This window comes from Dicentrarchus labrax, unplaced genomic scaffold, assembly GCF_905237075.1.
Source record: "Dicentrarchus labrax unplaced genomic scaffold, dlabrax2021, whole genome shotgun sequence".
Classification (NCBI taxonomy): Eukaryota; Metazoa; Chordata; class Actinopteri; family Moronidae; genus Dicentrarchus; species Dicentrarchus labrax.
In genome coordinates, this window is record NW_026136711.1 from 17,980,307 (window position 1) to 18,001,709 (window position 21,403).

A 21,403-nucleotide genomic window follows, 5' to 3' on the forward strand; every position below is an offset into this window, starting at 1 on the left:
GACCGAAACGAAATAGAAAAGTTGTGGGCGGTAAACTTAAACAATGACTGGAAAGATGTTAAAATGTTCCATAGTCATTTTTTCCATTGTTTTACTTTTGCTTACTGTATTGTTGATTTGACACAATTGGTGAGCGATGTTCCAAGATGAATCATTTGTGTACCCACGTGTTTAAAATGAAATACGCATACTTCATCCGAAGAATCCAAAGCACCCCTCAATTTCATATTTCAAATATTTATAAGGTCTGTCATATGACTTCTACTGCAGGAGCACTCAAACTTTCATTTGAGCCCATATTTTCAGCAGTCCCAAACTCATGCATGTCAAAGATTTATAAGGGTTCCAAAACGAGTTGCTAAAGACAGAACTTGTGCAACAGTAACAGTAAAGATGTATATATAAATATATGTATGTGTGTGCTCTATTTAAGGGTGTGGTGAGCCGGATGTGATCCACAGGCCACCAGCTGGCCATTTTTAGATGAGGCTGGGGCAGTAGAGAGGGCAAAGCTGGCCCCTTGAAGCAGGACAAGAGAGCCCGGCCTGTGTTGAGCCAAGAAAAGCGTGTCAGGGATTTACATTTTAAAAAGACCATTATGTAATCTCAGCAGGGCTCTTCCCAGAAGGGGTTGGGGCAGGCCAGGCACCCTCATGGGGTGGGGTGGGGGGGACTAGGAACATTCGGGGGACAAGGAGAGAAACAGAGTGGCGTTTATGATGCGGCAGGACAGGAACAACGATAATATGATCATTTGGGTAATTGAGCCGCCCACCCTGCATCTTGAATGTATCAACACAGATGCCGAACACCTGGCCATGCCTCGCGGCTGGTCTTTCTCTCTGTACAACCACCTTGTGTCTGATTAGTTGCAGTAATAAATGACTACATCCTGTATGCAAGAGTGCATTATTGAACACACAGCTTGTCTTCTGCAGTGGTTGTTTAACTTCGGTCTCCTCCTTCTTGGCTCTTACGATGACGATTACTCTCATCCTCCTCTCCGACCCCCTTGGGCCTTTCCTGTCATTTGCATAGCTGTTCTTCTATGCGATAATTAGAGCATTAGGAAACTAATTCAAAGGACAGACAACTATGTAACAAATGAAAATGACTGTCTGGAGAGGGGCTTGGTGCTTCATTTGTGATGATTAAAGTTAGTGTCTTGCTTTCTGGGTGAGAACTCGAAGCCAAAACTAAGTAAGTCATTCTGGGGAAGCAGCATGGCGCCATCTCTGCTCTTTAGAAAAAAAAACACGCACAATACTAATAGTTTTAAGTTAATCCTCAGTCCATTGTGAGGAAATAAGAGGCGAAAGAATCAAATAATGAGTCTGTTCAATCTCAGAAATAGAGTCGCTATGAAAGAACCTCATTCAGTAGGCAATAGGTCTACTTTTCTTCTTTCATCTGTGTGTGTTTGTGAGAGAAAAGGGTATAGAGTGTGTCTGTTTGCATGAGAACTTGTATGCAACTGTGTGTGAGAGGTGTGATATTAGATCTTCCATTATCTGTCTTTTTATGCTAAAGCTTAAGGGAGTAGGTGAATGACATAACCTCATGATGGATTTTTACCATTGATTTCCTTTGTGTGTATTCATTTACTTTTCCTCTTTCATAACCAATACCGATATAGGCCCAGTCTATTTATTTGGTTTGGGTATCTGGTGGTGTTGTCCTGTATGAATCTTGCAATTTACTTTGCTGATAGAACTGTTTGCTTAGTGGTTTCTCTGCCCAGGGGAGCAGTGGTGCTGCTGTATTTGGAGAACGCTCAGTTTGTTGTGCTTTTGAGAGCTGGATTTAGCCTTCCTGCTTTGCTTGTCGGCCTGCCAGAAACCCCAGAAGCCCCCCAGGAAGGAATGAAAATCTGGTGCTGATATCTTGGAAGAAAAGTGGTGAGCAGGGATTCAGAGATCCCAGCATCAAGTGCAGAGTGGGCACACAGTCTGCCACCCGGGTTAAAGCCAGAGATGGTTATAAACTACAGTATGTTGTAAATTTGCATTAAAAACACTGTCAAACTCAGACCTGATTGCCCAGACAAAGGAAATTCAGGTAGCTGAAAATAAACACACTCTCACTATTTGTGAGACACCTACAGGTAAAGTTGGAGTGGCAGGTTAATTGTGTTGTGTTTTCACCTGCAGAGTGTTTATAGGATAACTGTCAGACATAAACAGAGGTGAGGTGCAGACATTGTAAACTAGCTGTTGCTGTGCCTCCTCTTCTGCTGCCTGTTTGAGACCGCGGTGAGCAGCAACATCAAAATACAAACTCCCTTGTCAGCTGCTGGGTCTTCTCCGAAGCCTAAATGAAGCTCCGTTGTTGTCCCATCTTGTTTTTGGTGCTGTGTCCTAGTTTTGTTTCTTTGGCAGGGCAAAGCATGCAGAAGGGGAAGGTCAAGTTGTGCCTTGGGGCTGCTTGGTCAAGATTTGGTTTCTCCGTCCAAGAATGTGTCATGTGGGCCAAGAGCATCACAGAGAGGGCCAGCCGGTTTGTGGGGACATGGTCATCAGTGGTCAGAGAAACCCAGTATTAGTATGTCATTAAGACCGGCTGGCAGTAAAGTGGTGCAATGCTATTTATTCATGAGGTGTATTTATGGGCAAACATATTAAATTATTCATCTATATCTGGATAGTTGATGTCTGTGAACGCAGGATTATTTGTAATTATCTAATGCATGTGAGTTGAATGTGATGTGATAGTTTAGATATGTATTTCTGACATTGTTTCATATGTTTGAAGGTGTGTAGTGTTTAAAATAAACTCAATGCTGTCGGTACCCTCATTGCTCTACGCAGTTGGCCTCATTCTGGCCCACATAAAGTCCCTTTTATGTGTTGCTCTAGCACTGGCACCGATTTGTTATTTGTTTGTGTGTTTGTTATTGGTTGAATGAGCTTTGTGTTGGCCAGCATATGGAGGGGAAGCATGAACTAGTGAATGGAAAATCCCCACAGCCTAACAAGCTTTGGGCTCAGGGACAGGCCGATCCAGACCCTGATCTTGACTCCTTCTCAGTCAGCTGGGCCTCTTTCTACTACTGGAGAGGAAACACAGATCACAGAGACAGTTTCCAAGATGAATCATTCTGGAAAAACGCTGCTTGTGAAAGAAAAGAACTCACAAGTTATGAAAGTATGAAAGGCCTTACCGAAAAGGAGAATGTGTCTTAAAACATTACACCCAAAACAGCACATAATTAGAAAGTGCCAGTCCCCCTTTCATCAGTGTGCCCCCCGTGGCCCTCACCCTTTCCCCAGCTCTCCCTCCAGGTGGCCGTGCCACAGTTCAGATCAGGCTTCGCACGTGACGCTGCTTACAACACCGCGGCTCAGCCTGCTTTGTAGGAGGCCACAGCCGATTTGTGTGATCCAAACAATGGCCTTAGTTCTCTTGTCACCCCCCACCTCCCCTCCCTCACCATCCCCTCTGGAAAAGTACATGTGATCTACCTCTGTGTGTAGCAGCTTAAAGACTCCACACATACGAGGTGTCTGAAATCCAGCATGCCACAATCTTGTTTTGATTGATGCTTAGAGAATAAAAGCTTTCTTTGGCTCTAATGGTGACTCTGTCGTCTGCAGTAAAGTATCCATCAGGTGATAATATTGCTTCTGTATAGGTTTTTGCCTAAAAAAAAACATGCTTGCACTGCAATTGTGATCTGTTTATCTGTTTGTACATCTTCTGACATTTGTGTTGAGTCAGACAAACTTATGGAAGAAGTGAAATCTGTCCTGGTATCTGCTGACGTCTCTATGACGTCTGAAGCAGAGAAGTGAAGGCTTGGAAGGATCTTAAGTTCTCCATAGGAAAAGAATAGTCAAATCACCAGCCTCAGTTTTCACCCACTGGCACTGTTACAAGGATAGCCTGTATGGGTCCTTGATGGACACACCAGGAGAACTTTCCTTTTCCTTGGGTGCCCTAATTGAGCTACAGAACAGTTGTTGAGAATAGTTGAAGCTGTACCAGCCAGCGTTTGTGGATCTTTCACCGAACTATTCAACGAGCTGGGTAGAGAAATAGAGCAAATATAAACTTCTCAAAGAGAAAAAAAAACTTTGGGCCTTCTAACCTGGCTCACTCACAGTAGAGGAATGTTGAATAAAAGACCCTGTTTAATTCAAATTAGCAATGCCTTTTCCACTGCAGCCCCACTGGCTGCTGCCAGCTCGCACAAGAATGAAGCCTTGTGGGGCTCTGTCCACTTCCTGTGGATGAGGTGTTCCACTTGGTCTTCTCTGTCTACTCTCTGCCTCTCTCACTTTCTCCTGCTCTGTTTCTTACTGCGGCCATTTTCCACATGTTGCCCTCTCACTTATACACTTATTGTAAATGGGTCAACAGATGTTGGAGGAAAAATGATGGGAGGAGATAAAGACAGAGAGAGTGTGCAAAGGAAGAGGAGGAGGAGGAGGAGGAAGCACAGCCAGCAGTGTGACTTTCCACAGATGAACCCTGTAGGGGTTTCAAATAAAGTTCATGCATTCAAAAAGAAAAAAGAAAGAAAGGAAGGAAGTTAAGAACAGACAATAAGTAGACAAATGATCTACTGTTATGAATCATATCATTATTTCTATTTGCTAAATATGAAAGTAGAGAGAGCAGGTAATAAGCTTAGCTTTGCCAGAGGGGAAACAGCTAGCCTGACTCTCACCAAGGTTCAGAAATGTGCCGACCAACACTTCAAAATCTCACTAATTAACATGCTTTATGTTGTTTCTTTCCATTTGCCATTTAGACCACTGGCCGACTGCAGGTACTTCCTCAAGCCTTGCTGTCATTGCTAAGTTGCCAGGCAACTGTTGCCAAGAAATAGTTACAGCATGTAACCTCGCATAAAACCAGAAATTATTGTTCTTACTTCTGCATTCTTCTCTACGCATATGGTTTCACATGACTACTATATATATATTATGCGTAATACCTTTTTAAACACATAAATGTTGTCAAAACAGCTACTGTACACAGTTATCATTGTTAATTATTGTTTTTTGTTACAATTATAGTGACAAAATCCAGTCACTGCTTCTGATGGGTATATTGTTCATCTGTCCTGTCACAGCTAATACTGTAGACTTGGACAGTGGTGGCAGCAGGTTGGAGATACAGGACGGAGTTGTGGCCAACACAGAGTTGGAGGTTTGTGGTTAAAAGACTGGCCAGAATCACAAGGAGGGAAATGTCATCCAAGAAAAAGAGTTCAGTAATAAGGTCATTAAGGAGAAAAGCTCCTGCTGCTTGTCCGATGGTTTTAGGAGTGCATCCACTTCTATATCCAGTTTAGGCTGTAAAGATTTACTGCAGTGTCTTGGAGGGAGTAGTTTTGGCCAAACTCATATTCACCCAAGATGAATATGTTTTCTTTCCCAGGAATCTCAAAGTCCTCTCTTAGCAAATACCAGGCCTGCATGCCGCTACACTGGTGTGCTCATTGTCAGTGTTTTTAGATGGATGTGTGTACAGTGTAGATATAGCGAAGGTAGTCATTTGGCTAGGCCCAGTTAGGGTAATGGTGTGTTTGTAATTCCTGCTAGTTTTCTCTACTGGCCATCATTTGCTGCCACAGTGGTTCTTTGAATCTCTGCCTTGTGGTTCTGCCTGCTAAGTTGGCAAGAAGAAAAGATGAATGTAAATCCATGACAGATGAGAAGGGGAAGGCAGAAGTATTGGGAAACAAAGTAAAGGAACAAAACGACTGTAAAAGAGGGGAATAAACATGTATTTTTGAACAAATCATTTTAGAATGAGGCGTTTTGTCTGATACATTGACATGAATTTGTCTGAATTTGTTATGACTAGTTTGACACATGCTGACAGGGGTGGTACAGGAAGAGGACCTTACATAAATATGGTTTCCCAATATGTAAAAATTCAAAGTTCTCTTTTTTTTCCCAAAATTACATTACAGCTCTATTTTCCGCAAAGTGCAAGTGTGTGATTGATCAATCTCTCTGCCGAGTCAGACAGATTCTGATTTATTTACTAAGTGAAGGTTTAAGCAATTGTCTTACTCATTAAATGTGTGTCTGGACTGTGAAGAACCTGAATGTGATGCTTATAGAATAAGCAATGGTTTATCCAAAGATTTAAAAAATTGCAATCCAAAAGTATTCAATTGTGAAGTGGTTAGTTGTTGGGGATTAGTTTTTTTAGGTTAACTAAATCAACCACAATGCACTCTACCTGCGGGCTGCAGGTTGCTAATCAAAGTTTCATGCCGTTGCCAAGAAAATGATCTCCTGCTGTTTGGCCATTTATTTTTTACACATAGCTATATCTTTACCTTCAGGAGATGTCTACTACGTACATTTACATACAGCAGCAATACACGCAGTATAAAGCACAACACGATTCAGAAACGCTTTTCTCCTTTTCAACTAACACCATGACGACCAACCAACCAACCACAAGGTATCAGCCCTTTGCCTGTCTGTTGTGTATTTCCCTGATGTGCTTAGAACAGGAGAGTTTGTTCCTCTGTTGATCAGGAATGGTTTAAGACCTTGAGCATCTTTGTTTGCCATTGATTTTAAATAAGGTTGTGCATGAGTAATCTTTGGAGGCCAGTCTTCATCTCACCTATTTGTATTCTTAGCCAGATTGTTTGCTGGTTACATCAGGTTACTTCTGGATCTGGGCGTATAATGCTTTATGATGATACCCATCAAATATGAAAAAACGAATACAGAAAGCTCGATGTGCACTCACTGGGGGAGACGATAGAGAAACATTTCTGTGTTACTCCAGTCTGACAAATATGTTGTCAGCCACATAGACTGCCCGCTGTCTGTCAGAAAGTCTGTCACCCACTGGCAGAATGAAAGGGCAATGTTTTATAAAGATTGATTCTAAAGCATTTCTACTTTACTGAACAGTTTATAGTCAAGGCAAAATGGATGGAAGAGACAAAGAGAGAAAGCATATGACAAAGATTCCAAGGCAAGATCAATCTTAGGAAATCATAGCTACACAATAACGTAGTGTATGTGCCCTCACGGCTCCAAGCAAACCCTCTTGCAGCAGGGTGTGTGGAGAGGCAGAGCTGGAGCTGTGTTCATAGATAAGCTGGTATACTGCAATTGTGGTATCCATTTTGGAATGACACATTGCACTTGTGTTTCTGCCTGCTGAGAATGGTTGTTATTGGAAACCCAAGCAGAAAGAACAGTTTTAGTGACTTTAGTTGAGTCGTGCACAGACCTCTCTAAAATCCAACAAAGTAATATGTTGAGTTTTCATCTTTTCATCTTACTTTGATATACAACTTTAATCTAGTACACGTTCAATATACATCAGATGAAAATTAATAATGGAACTGAGAAAGATTTTGGTTATATTAATGGTTTCATTATAATTTTATCCACAATATTATAAGATGTCTATGGTCTTTCTGTTTCATTTAGTTAAATATATGTACCTAGCCATTTTCAGGAGTGATCGTCTCAGTCATGTCTAAACAGCATGTGTAAAGTTAATAAATTATTACATTATCAATTAATGGGAAACAATTTACAGAAGTAGAACTAAAGCTGTTTCTTGTGAAAAAGTGACCACATTTATTTAGAAGAAAATTATTGTTCATGAACTCAGTGGAGGTGGAATTTTAAAAGATACAGAATAGCAAAACAGACATTTATTAATTTACACAAAAGATTATCCAACAAAATGGCTGCAGAAAACACTCTCTAGAAATACCATTCTCTTATGTTGACCTTGTTGGTGTTTATCTTCCTCAGGTCCATACAGCAGCATATCACGGTGCCCTCCCAATGAGTACCAGTGTGGAGGAACAGAACTCTGCATCCACATGAGCAAACTGTGCAACGGAGCTCCAGACTGTACTGACGGCTGGGATGAGGGACCACACTGCAGAGGTATCACTGTCACACACATTGTCAACATACAAGGACACATGCACTTTTGCGATATGCAATATGAATGCGTGTGGGTTAACAATACGATTCCTGTGCTAGTACATTTTGTCTCTGTGAGAGAAATGGGAGTAGGGAGTCTGACTGGGTTTTGTTGTTATATTTGTCGCTTACTTATCGTACAGTTCTCAACCCTGAATTCTTAACACTGTGAAGCATCAGTGAAGTCACAGTCACGGATTGATTTTCAGTGTGAAAATATTGGATTTGGCTGTGTTAAAACATGCTGTATGTGTTATCATCAAGCCGCAGTTCCGTGTTCTATGTGGAGACGCATCCGACATCCTGTACCTACAAATATGTGGAGCAAGACAGCCGCTAATTCATTCGTTACCGCATTAATTTGGGAAGTTCATGTGTTCATGTCATTCAGTCATGCTGCTGAAACCAGAAACCAGGAAGCAATTTTTTGATGATGCTGAAGAATAAAGTGCTCTTTAAAAGAATGTGCTGATCTAGTTAACCTCATGGAGAGAAAATAGAACTTGATTGTGCAAAAGACCGATATATCTTCCTTAGATAGATGAATTATGGCAGAAAGGCTGGAACGGAACTTAAACAGAGCCGAGGACTTCCTCTATTGCATGTCATGTCAAAAGTGTTGCAGAGGGAAAAACCTGATGATAGACAATGAAATACTAAGCTACATTGTATCTCAAATTTGGTCTAAATCCTAACACAGATCATATAAATATTAAACTACCCAGCAGCCATAATTACTTCTGCATCATTAATATATACTCTACTACACTACACTATTTCTACTGTATTCCTGATAGATTTCCATTTTGCTTGATACATGCCAAAACTGCCTTTCGCATCTCCAACCCGTACAAAATGCAACAACTAAGAATCTTACTGAACCTTAACAAAAGATTTAATTATTATTCTGTCCCGATTCTCTGAAAATTTGATCGACACAGTGTGGGCACCTGTCCTTTCTAGATTTTTTTTTTTCATCTCCCCACTACGCCTTCAGATATAAAATGAGCTGGGATTAAATATTTATTAAAGAAACATTAGAGAGAGGCATGGGAATGAACATAAAAATTTCATGCACTTTCAGGCTGGCTGGAGTTGGAGTTGAGAGTGAAAGTCCACCTGTGGGGACGCACCAACTTTATGAGTGTATATATATATATATATATATGCGTGTGTCTGTAATATATCTTTTAGTGTCCCAGTCAGGCGTCATCTGACTGACATGAGTAGTTTTAATTCTGAACCAAAACAGAGCATTTTATGTGCTCCAAAAGGATTATTTTGCTGTACTGTATGTGTCACGGTAGGTTGTTTACATTGTTGCCCATGTTGGTTTTCTAAACACATCTCAGTCATTCGGTGCCCAGGCTTGTTTTGGAAAATTCCGGGCATGTCTGTAATTTGAACTGTGGTCGTCCCAGCCAGCCTCTGGAGTACAGCAGGGAGACTTGTGTACTTGTTTATATTATTCAATGCATTGTATGGGGATTGCCAGCAGGGTGCTGGTTATATGGAGTCATTCATCATGTGTGTTTATTCTCATACAGAACAGATCACTTAAAAGTACTGTGGTAAGAGCTACAAATGCACAAACTTGAGAGAAAGCTGCTGATTTGCGTGGTTTACTTTTTTCTCACTCAGCAGTTATAGTTGTTCAGGTTCAAGTTTGACTTTATTATTGATTTAAGGAATTCATTTGGCCAGTACTGCAGAAATACAGTATGGGCAGCACAGTATGGCAGCACATCTGTAGGGCTTTGGTTTCTTTTAACCTGAATGTGGTGAGAGTCTTGATCCTCTCTCCCCGGAGATGTTGTGTTAGTGTGAATTGTCTGCTAGTGTTTCTGGGCAAAGTGAATCACTTGTGACTGATAGATCTCAGCCTGGTTTGACATGACTGTGTCTGTTTGACTGTGACTCACTGGGTCCTCATTTATATCTCACAGGATATGCAGCGCACGGTTGAAAACTCTGCTGAAATTCCATTATGCGTCGTCAGCTGACTGGAAGGTGTGATTGTAGCGTGCGGTATTTGTGCCCTTCTATATTTGATGTGTGTGTAGCCTTGGAGATAGCGGAGGTTAGCAGGGAGGTATTGATTGTGTGTGCATGGTAGATGTATTTGTTGATTTTGTCTCTGGCCTTCCATTTACAGACTTCCTATCTAATATTTGTTTTACTTTAAGGAGCAATCCACATTGACGTTACTTCAAAGCTCGAAAGAATTGGATTTGTCGTTACCAGTGAATGTGAATATCACATTTTGATGTGACTAATTCAGAATCCAATACAAGGGTTACCTGAAGTTTGGACCATGAGGAACAAAAAAAAATGTCTATTAATGAGCATTAAAGTCATATTAACATCTTAATCCACAACATGGATTTGAGGTTGATTATATGTACTTGCACCTCTGTGTCCATATCACATATTTTGTTAGTTTGTACAGTAGCAGCAGTATATCCTGCCAACAATAATGTTATTAATGGGTGTGATGATAAAGAGTTGTTCTGGAGAACTCCTGTATATATCCAGAACTGTCGACGGTGGAACCACATTCAGAACCAGTGAACTCAGATTCATGGTGAGGCACAGCTTGATAAGCTCTAATAGTAGCAATAGATCACATTAATGCTGCTCAGCTGTGACCAAAACAAACATTTAAACAGAGAGGTAAACAGAGAAATAACAATTCATCTTTGAAAAAATACAGCAAAAGTGGAAAATAACAATAAAATCACTCTACATTATGTACTAAAATCCCCCAAAGCTTGATCTTCTCATTCTGTGTCTGTGCTGCTTTTGTACTGAGCTTTTGTTCACTTATGATCCACTTGTTGACTTGAGTGGGTTTTCCATTTCTGAATTCATCACTCTCATCGGTGACGCATTCTGGTTGAATAGATGTGTTTTTTTGTTTTCAGGGACAGATCCAGGCACTGTTTGTGAGAGGCTGTCAGTTTCTGAACTGCTCAACAACACTTAGTGTAGATCACGTCTCTTGCAAGCTCTAATACTGATGCTGAGCTGATGGTTAAGTAAGCTGACCACTTATTATTTATATGTGCCTCACTGTCAAGAGGAGGCCTCAGAGAGTATAGTTCAACAATTAAGCCACGCGCATCAAGTATTTATGCACTTCATCACCCTGATGAGGTGTAATTATTCCCCAGAAAGTATACAATGACAGCTGTAGCAGCAGCACCTGCTCCTGTTACCTACAGGCATGCCTCTCACCATGTCTCCTGCTAGAAAGCACCTGGCAGGATGAATGAAATAAGTGATCAGAGTATAATCTGCGGGTTTGTAGTGGTATGTTGAATGGATCATTACATAATAATGCACAAATCCACCGTCTATTTGAAACACTGATGCTGGTGTTTTCAGCCCAATAACAATGTCAGTAACAGGAAAGAAACATGAGTCAACACCTTAAACCGTTTATATAACGTCTGTCGCATACCTGCACACATTACAAAAACTCATTCCTGTCATTTCCCCCCCAGAGTTTATGTCCAACTGCTCGCTCACGGGATGTCAGGAAAACTGTGCGGTGACTCCAGCAGGGACTGCTTGTTACTGTAAGAGTGGTTTTGAGATCAGCCCAGATGGAAAGACATGCAAAGGTGAGTTCCTCTAAACAGCCGTCTGGCCCTACTTGATACCTGCGGTTAAGTATGTGTGAGTATTTAATCAATAAGCCTGGAAAAAGAATCGATTTTTGTTATATATTCCTGTTATATTCCTGCATGAAGAGGCCAACAGCACGCATATGTGCATATGACAGGTTGAGAGTACTGCTGAATATCCATAATATTTTGTTTGCTATGTTGCATCAATACGCTTACGTGGCTCATGTGCTTACCTGTCCGGTAATTCCACATCAGTGCTGAAGTTCTTTCAGCTGCACCAGTGTTTACTCAGCTTTTAGAGAAACCCAAGTGCAGACCACACATTGGGTAGCTCAGCGGGTCTGGGAGTGTGGAGCATTTCCCATGAAACGCTGTTTAGAAACCTTGATTGGGATTGATGAGCAACACTTGTAAACCTCACTGGTATAAAGGTTTGCACGATGTTTGGCTGGCAAAAAAAAAAAGAAAGAACAGGAAACACAGAATTGTTAAAAACCTATAGTTATTAGTTACACCTGAGCAATAAAACCAACTGTGGTTTCTGTGCTTCAGATTTTGATGAGTGCAGTGTGTACGGGACCTGCAGTCAGTCCTGTACCAACACTGAAGGCGGCTACACCTGCTCCTGTGTGGAGGGCTACTTGTCCCAGCCAGACAACCGCTCGTGCAAGGCCAAGAATGGTAAGTACCTGCAGACAGCAGCAGGACTGAATGCAAACCAGTATGACTAAACTGTGGGGATGTTCTGTTCATGTTCCTCCTGTTCACCGTTAGTTATGTCCATGTTACGTCCCAGTGCCAGTAGACCGTCTGCCTGTCCTGTTGATCGCCAACTCCCAGAACATCCAAGCCACCTCCCTGAGCGGCAACACAGTCCACAGCCTGCTGTCCACCAGCACCAAACAGACCACAGCCATGGACTTCCTCTACGCAGAGGAGACCGTTTGCTGGATCCACGTGGGAGACTCCCCCTCATCCACACACCTCAAATGTGCCAAGATCCCCAATCTGAAGAGCTTCACGGAGGAGAGAGTCATCAATATCTCCCTCAGTCTGCACCGTGAGTACACCACAGCAGTACTAACTTCACCTTGGTACATTTAAACCACAGTGCAGTGTTCTACTGTGTTTAGAAGACAACAGTACAGACATCTGCACAGGCAGCACACAGCAGCTACACAGCAGAATCGTACAACCCAGTTCTCAACACATAATACATAATACAACAGCAGAAAAAGTTGCCTCACACTGCAACAAGTATGTGTATTATTGTATGTGTGTGTGTGTGTGTGTGTGTGTGTGTGTGTGTGTGTGTGTGTGTGATTTTTTAGGATATTTTGTTCCTGCAGGCCACGTATAAGGTGGATTTTCTCTGCAAATTTCAATAGCTCAAGTGGTAAGACCTGTGACAGAAGAAAGTCAGGAGGGAAACACTGCACACTGCCACACAGCGATCTGTCAAACATCTCATGATTTTTTCAACCCAAATTTTCTAGGTCTGGTCTGAGGGGTTTGCTATTGTAGTTATTCCACACAGCAAAAAACACAGAGCTGCTCCACAGTGAGCCTTGTCCCAATGTGATGTGTATTTGCCCATTTGGATCCTGGCTAAAATGAAGCATAGAAGTGATGCATTCAGTACAGTACAGAACAATGCAAGAAGAAAATACATTAAAAAGTGGCGTAGCAGATACCCATTTTGCACACGGCTCCTGCAGCAGGTGGACACTGAAACTATTAAATAAGCTCAGCTTAGCCTGGTAGAGATACAGTAACAGCACATTAAATCAAATCTTTTCAGCTCTGCTTTCAGTCCTGTTGCTATCTGGAAATGAATGCAACTGAAATCAGATCAGATTCGTCTAAAGCCCAGTTAAGACCAAAGATTCACAATGAGACAAACAGTTTTAGAACGTTGCAGGGAAATGTTGCAGTGGTGTGAACTGATGGTCTCAGCTCTACTCAAGCTGGCTGATGGCGTTGCGTACAACTCAGTTTGTCAAATCTGCAGTGGCTGGTTTTAGAATGTAAGGCACGTCAGAGGTTTCAACAGCCAGTTATATCGTTGCAAAGTCAGCTGGTTGAAGTGAGTTTTGGATGGGCGTAAGAAAGGATCATGTCATCGGTAAAGCTGACACAGACCTTAAAATGTACCCGTGGACGGCTCTAAATTCTCAACCTTCTCATTTTATTGACAGTTTTTATTATTTCATCAGCAACTGTAGCAAGTAACTCACTATCATTATCCTCGTTTCATATTTCAGGATGCTACAAATGATATCCAGTTACAAAAATGCCTGAACAGCCTGCAGTTCGAACAGAAGAGAGTCGATATGAAAATGATACTCAGTCTCGTCTAGTTGCATTGGTGTGAACCGGCGGGGTTTCAGAATGTTGCAGACCGGCGCGTTGCAAGTAGTTGCAAGTTTCAACTTGTCTCGTTGTGAATCTTTGATCTGAACTGGGCTTAAAGAATCAGAATCACCCCTGCTTTTAGCCTTCCAAGGTCCCTATCAGATAAGTACAGTAAAACCTTTGGCAAAAGGCCTCGTCTGATCTTCACTTTAAATTATTATTTTTGTCTGGTTTGCATCCTTTGCAGATGGCAATTTGGCTGTCTAAAGAGTGAACTGAGCATCAATACCTGTGGAATAGTATAAAACGTGTCCTTAGCTCCTCTGTGCCTGTGCACGTCCTGTGAGTCAGAGATATTGTGGCAGCACATTAAAAGCAGCTGTGTTTTTCCATGGCTTAAGTTTCGTTTTAGAAAACACTCAGAAATGAAACTGAAGGACAGACCGTGGAGATCTAAGGAACGTGATTAAATGTAGGTGTGTGTATGTGCATGCTCCTGAGTGTAGACAACGTGCAGGTCAAAAGCCTCCACACCCTCATCCCTTTCCCCCTCCCTCCCTTTATCACCTCTTCCAAGTTCCTGGCTGTGTTATGGCCTGGCTTTTGTGCAGCTTGTCTTTACTGTGAATCAGAGAGAAAGCAGCCACAGGAGCAGCACGTTTATCCACACAAAGCCAACAGGAATGTGTCATTATACTGTTAGGAAGTCAGTTGATAGATGGATTGTAACTATCTGCACTGTCATACTGCAAACATTAATTAAAAACATTGCATTTCTCACTCACCTAGTAATTCATATAATATATATGTATATTCTCTGCACTGTCCTTCCCTGGTTCTCACCGCAATTAACTCCACATCTGATCTGTATACATGACTTTGGGTATAATGCATAAATACTGTAATTGTATGGAATCATATAGCTCTGATTTATTTCTCTCATTCCTCTTTCTCTGGTTTTGTTTTACTTGCATGCAAGCATTGTGACCGATCACATCCACTCAGTGTGCAGCGGCTTGTCTCCGTTCACATCCCTTTTCCATGTGACTAGAGAACGCATTAACTTGACAGAAATGACTTTCTCAGTGCAGACCATCATAGAAAATGAAAAGACCAAATGATGACAGTCTGACAGCTCTGTCCTCCGCATGCAAGCACAATGTGGTGTAGCTGTCATTTGGAAATATGTTCATTTCAAACCATATGATATCAGACAAGCTCTGGGCAATGAAAATTATGCATGAGGTATTTTAGTGTCCTTCACATTAATAGATAAGGATCAAGCTTGATGCACCTCTCTGTCTGTTTTGCATTATACAATACATCACTGATTGATTTGAGGCTCATGCAGGAAAGACATCATAACACAAATTACTTAAGAGTGCCACGTCGTGATTTCCTATTAGAAAAAAACATGTATTTGTGCCTAATAATTATGATCAGAGTAATTAAAAGAACAAGGTTTATCTTTGTTGCTGTCATCATGCAGCGTTCACCAGAATCTCAGCACACGTTGGACCCGACAATTTAAGGACCAGAAGAATTTGCAGGAAATTCCAGCAGCTTCAGCTGGGTTCTCCACGGCTGCCCCTCCACCCCCCCACACACACATACACACACCCACACACATTGCAGCACTCGTGGTGTGCAGAGACATCCTGATGGACATGTGTGCGCGCACATAGACAAAATGGCGAACTTGTTGAATTTGAGGAGCGTGGACAGGATGTGCATGACTGATAGTGAAGGAATAAAGCTGTTTTACTGTGAAATAAGAAACAACTGAAGGGCACTTAACTGTATCCAAGTGACAATATTACTATTTTTATGTGTTTGCATGAGTGAGATGAGAAGACTGCTTATTTGCCATTTGTTGCCAGGTGCCAGGTATTTTGATTGTTAATGAGACAAATCAAATTGACAGAGAAAGTCTTGGTTGTTGTGTAACTGTTTTTCACAAAGCAACCATATGCCAGGTGCTGGATATGACAGAAAACATGTGGAAAAGTATACCTTTATAATTAAAATGACTTAGACAAACGATGTCTGGAATATCTAAAGGGCTGCATCCTCTGGCCACCCAGAGGAATCCGGACAGAATGCTTAGTGTCAGCACAAGAAATGTACAATACGAAAGGGCAGATCTTTCTCATCTGTTCGAGTCCATAATCTGGAGCGACTGCCTAGACAGCAGAGTTGGTCTTCTGGACAGGCTGCTGGCGTGTGAATGTGACAGAATAGGAGTAGCAGGTTTATGCTTACAGTCAACATGGAAGAAGCCAGCAGCAAGCAATGGCAGGGTGAACATAATAGAGAAAGTGATGCGTGTGTGGTTGGAGAGACTCATGACCTCAGTATGCCACAGATGAGTTGTCCAGATGTGTCTTTATTTGAATTAAACAGTTTAATTTTATATATATATATATATATATATGAAACACTGTGCTAGAGCTTAGATTTAATTCATTTGAGCATCCACTCCAATCTGTGCAATATTCATTTCAGCAATAGGAAAAAGTGACTCTGTACAAATAAATTAATTTGTTGAAATTAAAAAGATGTTGCCGCTAGATAAAAAGTTAAGGGATCACCAGAGTTGTTACACTCATCCTGAGGGAGACGAGAACGTCTGTACCACATTTCAATCCATCCGATAGTTATAATAATAATAATAATAATAATAATAATAATAATAATAATAACAACAACAATAATAATAATAATAATAATAATAATAATAATAGTGGATTTGACTAAAACTGACCTCATGGTGGTGCTAGAAAATTTCGCAGATCACCAAAGTCAGGATGTATCTCCTGAGAACCAGCAATGTAAGTACAGACTTCATGGTAATCTATCCAATACTTGTCAAGATGTTTCAGTTGGGACCAAAGTGGTGAACTGAGAGAGCATTCTCATCCACGAGGCTGCTAGCATGGCTAAATTCTGGATTAAAATCTTATGATAAAAATACCATTTACAGTGCAAATGCAATGCAAACATTGTTTTAAAATCTTAAATTTTGAGAGATAGCATCTAATTTACATTTGCAGACATCATCTCATTATTTTCTATGATGAGATGAGATGTGCTTGTCAGACATCATTCATTATATAGTGCAGTTAGGAGTGCATTATTGTAGCTGGAAAAAGCCTTTGAATACATATAGTCGGGCTGAAAATCAGTTGTTTCTAACATACGAGCGCTCTTCCAGTGAGAAACCTAGAAATGAAACTGAGATACATTTACATTCAGTAGTAGATGCTGATGCTCCACACACTATTCACAGGGGGGCTCATCCCAGAGCTGTCACTAAGCCTCCCTTCCCAGCTTGTACTGTAAGAGCTACAGTACTCCCACTGCTGCACAGTGAGCTGCAGTGTGCCGCTTAGCACAGACACTGGCCTGAAATCTCCTTAAGAGGTCATGTGCTGTTAAATGGCAAGCTAGTCAGCACTTTTTCAAATTCATTCAACACTTTATTCAGCTTTAACCCCCCCCCTCTCTCTCTCTCTCTCTCTCTCTCTCGCTCCCTTTTTACTCACACACATTCACTCTGAACCCATGAAATACATTTTAGTCTTCAGTCTTAATTCAACAAATTATCCATTTTCTTTCCCCTCTAGCTTTGTGTGGCTTCTGCATCCTAACAGAACCGCATTTAGAGGACAGTGTGGGATTTTTTTCTTGGTTGTTTTTTTCTCCCGCTGCCTGTGTGTTTCTGGTGTGACGCCTTCCCCAGATGCTTGAGGGAGTGTTTTGAAGTGTGGGAGGTTGGTGAGGGGAAGTGGGGGTTGGGGCATATGAGCGGTTGGTGTTAAAACTTCAATCACAGTTTAAAAGTGACAGTTTGGAGGTGTGAAACCCGTACGAGCTCCATTTAAAGTAATGCTACTGATATAACTACACTATTGATCCCCTGTGTTAGCGGCGTACACGCAGTGGGTGCGTTGCTCCACTTAGTGATACATTTCGAATACATTATGTAGACATGCAGTTGGCTGTTGTTTTTCTTCGACCAACAAGGAACAGAACATGAATAAGAAAACATGTAGAAAACAAGTTGTTTAGAGAGCGAGGGGAAGAAAAAAAAAATGAAGACAGCAGCCGGTTCTGTTTTTTCAATTATGCTGTGTTGTTTTTTATAGCATAGTTTTCAGACAGACAGAGCTGCAGTTAATGAATCCAGACTGTTTTTCCACCTCTAGGGAACAAAGGGGAGGGATAAGGGGATGATGCATGGAGAAGGAGAGAGCGAGGAGGAGAATGGGAGGAGATAGAAAAAGTCTCTGGCTTCGCTGGAGCCATTTCTGTTAAGCAGAAGTGGAGGAAAATGGTGAGCAGGCGGTGGACATTTTTCTTCAAGGCTTTCATTAAACTCTTCAAATATTGCACAATCTCCTCTTTTCTCCCCCCTTTGTTTATCCATTGCTTAATCAGTGAATCGGTGTGTTTTGGGGCAGCTGGAAGTGTTTGAACAGAGATCTCTGTGTTAAAAATTAAGAGCACCTTTGGGAATACAGCCCCTGATTCCAATAAACCTCAGAAATGCTGCTGCACAATGCCCAAGTTTCCTTAGTGGAAATCAGATCTCTCTCTCTCTCTCTTCTCTTCTCTGTTTCTCACTCACTCATTTCCCCTTCTTCAATCTGCATTTTTCTTTTTGTCTGTTTTCCACTTCTACTCAAACCCCAAAATATTTGACAGTGTCTCCCTCCCTTAGCTACTCAGGCAGTTTTTCTAAACACGGAGGTCTCCTCTGGAATTACAGTCTGATTTATTGGTCCAGAGCTGGTAAGCTTTGACTATACACACTTTTATTGAGCTCTTTTTCAGAGGAATCTGCTTTGTCATTTCCCCCACCCAAGCTTTACTTTCCTGGTTGGAGAAATCGATCCTTTGGTCTCCCCTAAATCACCACAGTGACCTGATCACCCTGGTAAACATACCACCATATTAGACCTCCACCCTTGGCACAGAGCGCTGCATGACCGAGGACTCCTACAGCACGACTTTAGCTCTATATCTGAGGTGTTTGTGTATGTGTGTGAGTCAGTGTGTGTGTGTTTAGTTCAGTGGAGAGCAGAGCTTGTGGCAGCTGTGAAAATACAAATCTTGTGGTTTGTCAAGCCCTCCTCCCCACTCTTTCTCTCACTCTCTCTCTCTCTCTCTCTCTCTCTCTCTAGCTGACTCATATGCAAGAGTATAGATTTCATTCCCTATGTTAAGATTAGTATGTAAAGGTACGACAGTCACTGCTGGAAGAAGTATTCAGATCCTTTGCTTATGTTAAAGTAGCAAAACCACAAAATAATATATGACCGTCTAATAAATCATGAAAAATGTTACTAGGTCCTGTGTGTAGGATTCAGTGACAGAGGTACAATGAGATATGCTGGACTTATTTTGGATTTGTAATTCTGGTTCATCAGAAATGACTGGAACACAACGTCAAATGAATGCTAATTTTATTCAATGTCTGCCGTGAAAACTGAAGCTGAGCAACTTGTCAACTTAAAAGGTGATAAAATGTTAGTGTTTTGTTCACAGCTTGTTATCAGTGCCCTCAGGTGGCCCAAGAATACTTGATTGCAGGTTCAGTGCATCTTTATCAAAGCACTAACTATGCATAATAAAATGACACCTGTCACTTTCATGTTATTATGTTATTTTATTATTATTACTAATGCATTGTGTTAGCAATTAATTAATTCATGTTGTAGCTGTTATTTCATGGAGCTAATTTTAACTATTTTATATACTGTTGGGTAGTTAAGTTTGCAAAGTAACAATAGTAACTGCTGCTGTAAACGGAAAAAAGTATATTTTTCTCGGAAATATAATGGTGTACAAATATAAAGTTGCATAAAATTAAATAAATGTAAATAAATTGCATCATCTCAGAGGTATACTTAAGAAGAGCACTGGAGTGCCAATCACTACAGTAAACTGGTCATTCTGGACCTTTAACATTGTCACATCCTCTTTCCTTCTGCTTTAACAATAGCTTTCTGTTTCTGATCCTTGGCTCAGACTCAGTGCGGCTGAGCTGGTGTTTGAGTAAAGGAAGGAAGAGGAGGGAATGAGGGAACCAGGGAGAGGGGTATATTAATGTCTCATGTTATTCTTTTTCACTATTTTTCTCCTTTCTCAGACCCTCCCTATGTGGTCTTGCACCACATTCAGAATTCAGTTTGGACAGAGCAGGGATATTCCATTTTTTCCTTTTCCAGGCTAGTCTCTGTTGAAATTCTGTAGGCTGTAAATCTTCCATAAAGTATGTGTGTGCTGTCATGTGCACACTTCTAGGTGTTTGACTTTCATCAATGGGTGGGGCACTGGTCTTCCCTGTTAGCTGAACCTCGGGAAAATAAGCGCAACAGAAAGCGCACACCCATCATCGTTTAGCTACAGCTACAGCATCCTCACGATCCTCGAGGCAACACACAGCATGTCACATATTCTGTCTGTCTGAGTGACTTTAAATGACAGATGACAGACGCACTACCTTGACACTTGCTAATTGGAGTTGGCTGTCATCTCATTTGTCAGTCAGGAAAACTGCCTCGAGTCCAAACCTGAAAATCTGGACAGTGTGTGTGAGTGTTGCAGAGTGAGAGTGTGAAATGTTGAAGTAGCTGCTACACAGTATGGCTGACTAATTTACTGCATCATATGACTATGAGTCAAACATATTCCCCATCTGCTGCAAGTATATACAACAACATCACATGCTCAAGTTGAATTCCAGTCAAGATGAATCAATTCCAGTTCTGAAAACAGTGTTTTTGCCCCCCCGCATGTCCCATGTCCCATCTCACCCCTCCTCACCCCTCCACCCTTTCTCTGTCCAGATGTGGAGCAGATGGCCATCGACTGGCTCACAGGAAACTTCTACTTTGTGGATGACGTGGACGACAGGATCTTCGTGTGTGACAAAGACGGGCAGACATGTGTCACCCTCCTGGACCAGGAGCTGTACAATCCTAAAGGCATCGCCCTGGACCCCACCATGGGGTCAGTTTGATCTCTTGCTTTCTGTCTCGTGCATAAGCACACATACAAATGCAAAGACAGGTACCATATGCGTGCTTCTAAATGTACATCATGCTGAGATCCTTCTCTAAGTGCTTCATGCAAACCCATAGTCCCATGAGAGTGACTGGAGTCAGACTTCTGTCCTCTCATGGTGTTACCCAACTTTGAAACTAAGAGTTTAAATGGGGGGGGGCTAAACGGAGGTTTGGACATTGGGGTAATTGAGTACAGATGTTATGTTTTCACTGTGGTATGCTGACTGTATAGGTTTCGAGTGTAAAAGCATGTTTTTGTTACTAGCTCTTTTGTTTATGGCCAGACTTTCCAACTGAATTCCTGAAAGTGTGTGTATATCTGTGGCACATGCTTGAGTGAGTGTATGTGTGTGTGAGCGCTTGTGTGGTTGGAAAAAAATTAGCAGCATGAATGTGAGAGCCTGTGTGTATATGT

General features: G+C 41.5%; 1 protein-coding gene across 3 annotated transcripts in view; it reads left to right on the plus strand.

Moving 5' to 3' along the window:
* LOC127371502 (low-density lipoprotein receptor-related protein 1) overlaps positions 1-21,403 on the plus strand; it is an 89,477-nt gene that overhangs the window by 20,055 nt on the left and 48,019 nt on the right. For all 3 annotated transcript variants that reach the window (XM_051414333.1, XM_051414334.1, XM_051414335.1), the window contains exons 3-7: positions 7,752-7,889; positions 11,435-11,554; positions 12,113-12,241; positions 12,357-12,620; positions 20,770-20,932. In XM_051414333.1, the coding sequence (XP_051270293.1) occupies positions 7,752-7,889; positions 11,435-11,554; positions 12,113-12,241; positions 12,357-12,620; positions 20,770-20,932 (814 nt within the window). The remainder of the gene's footprint in view (positions 1-7,751; positions 7,890-11,434; positions 11,555-12,112; positions 12,242-12,356; positions 12,621-20,769; positions 20,933-21,403) is intronic.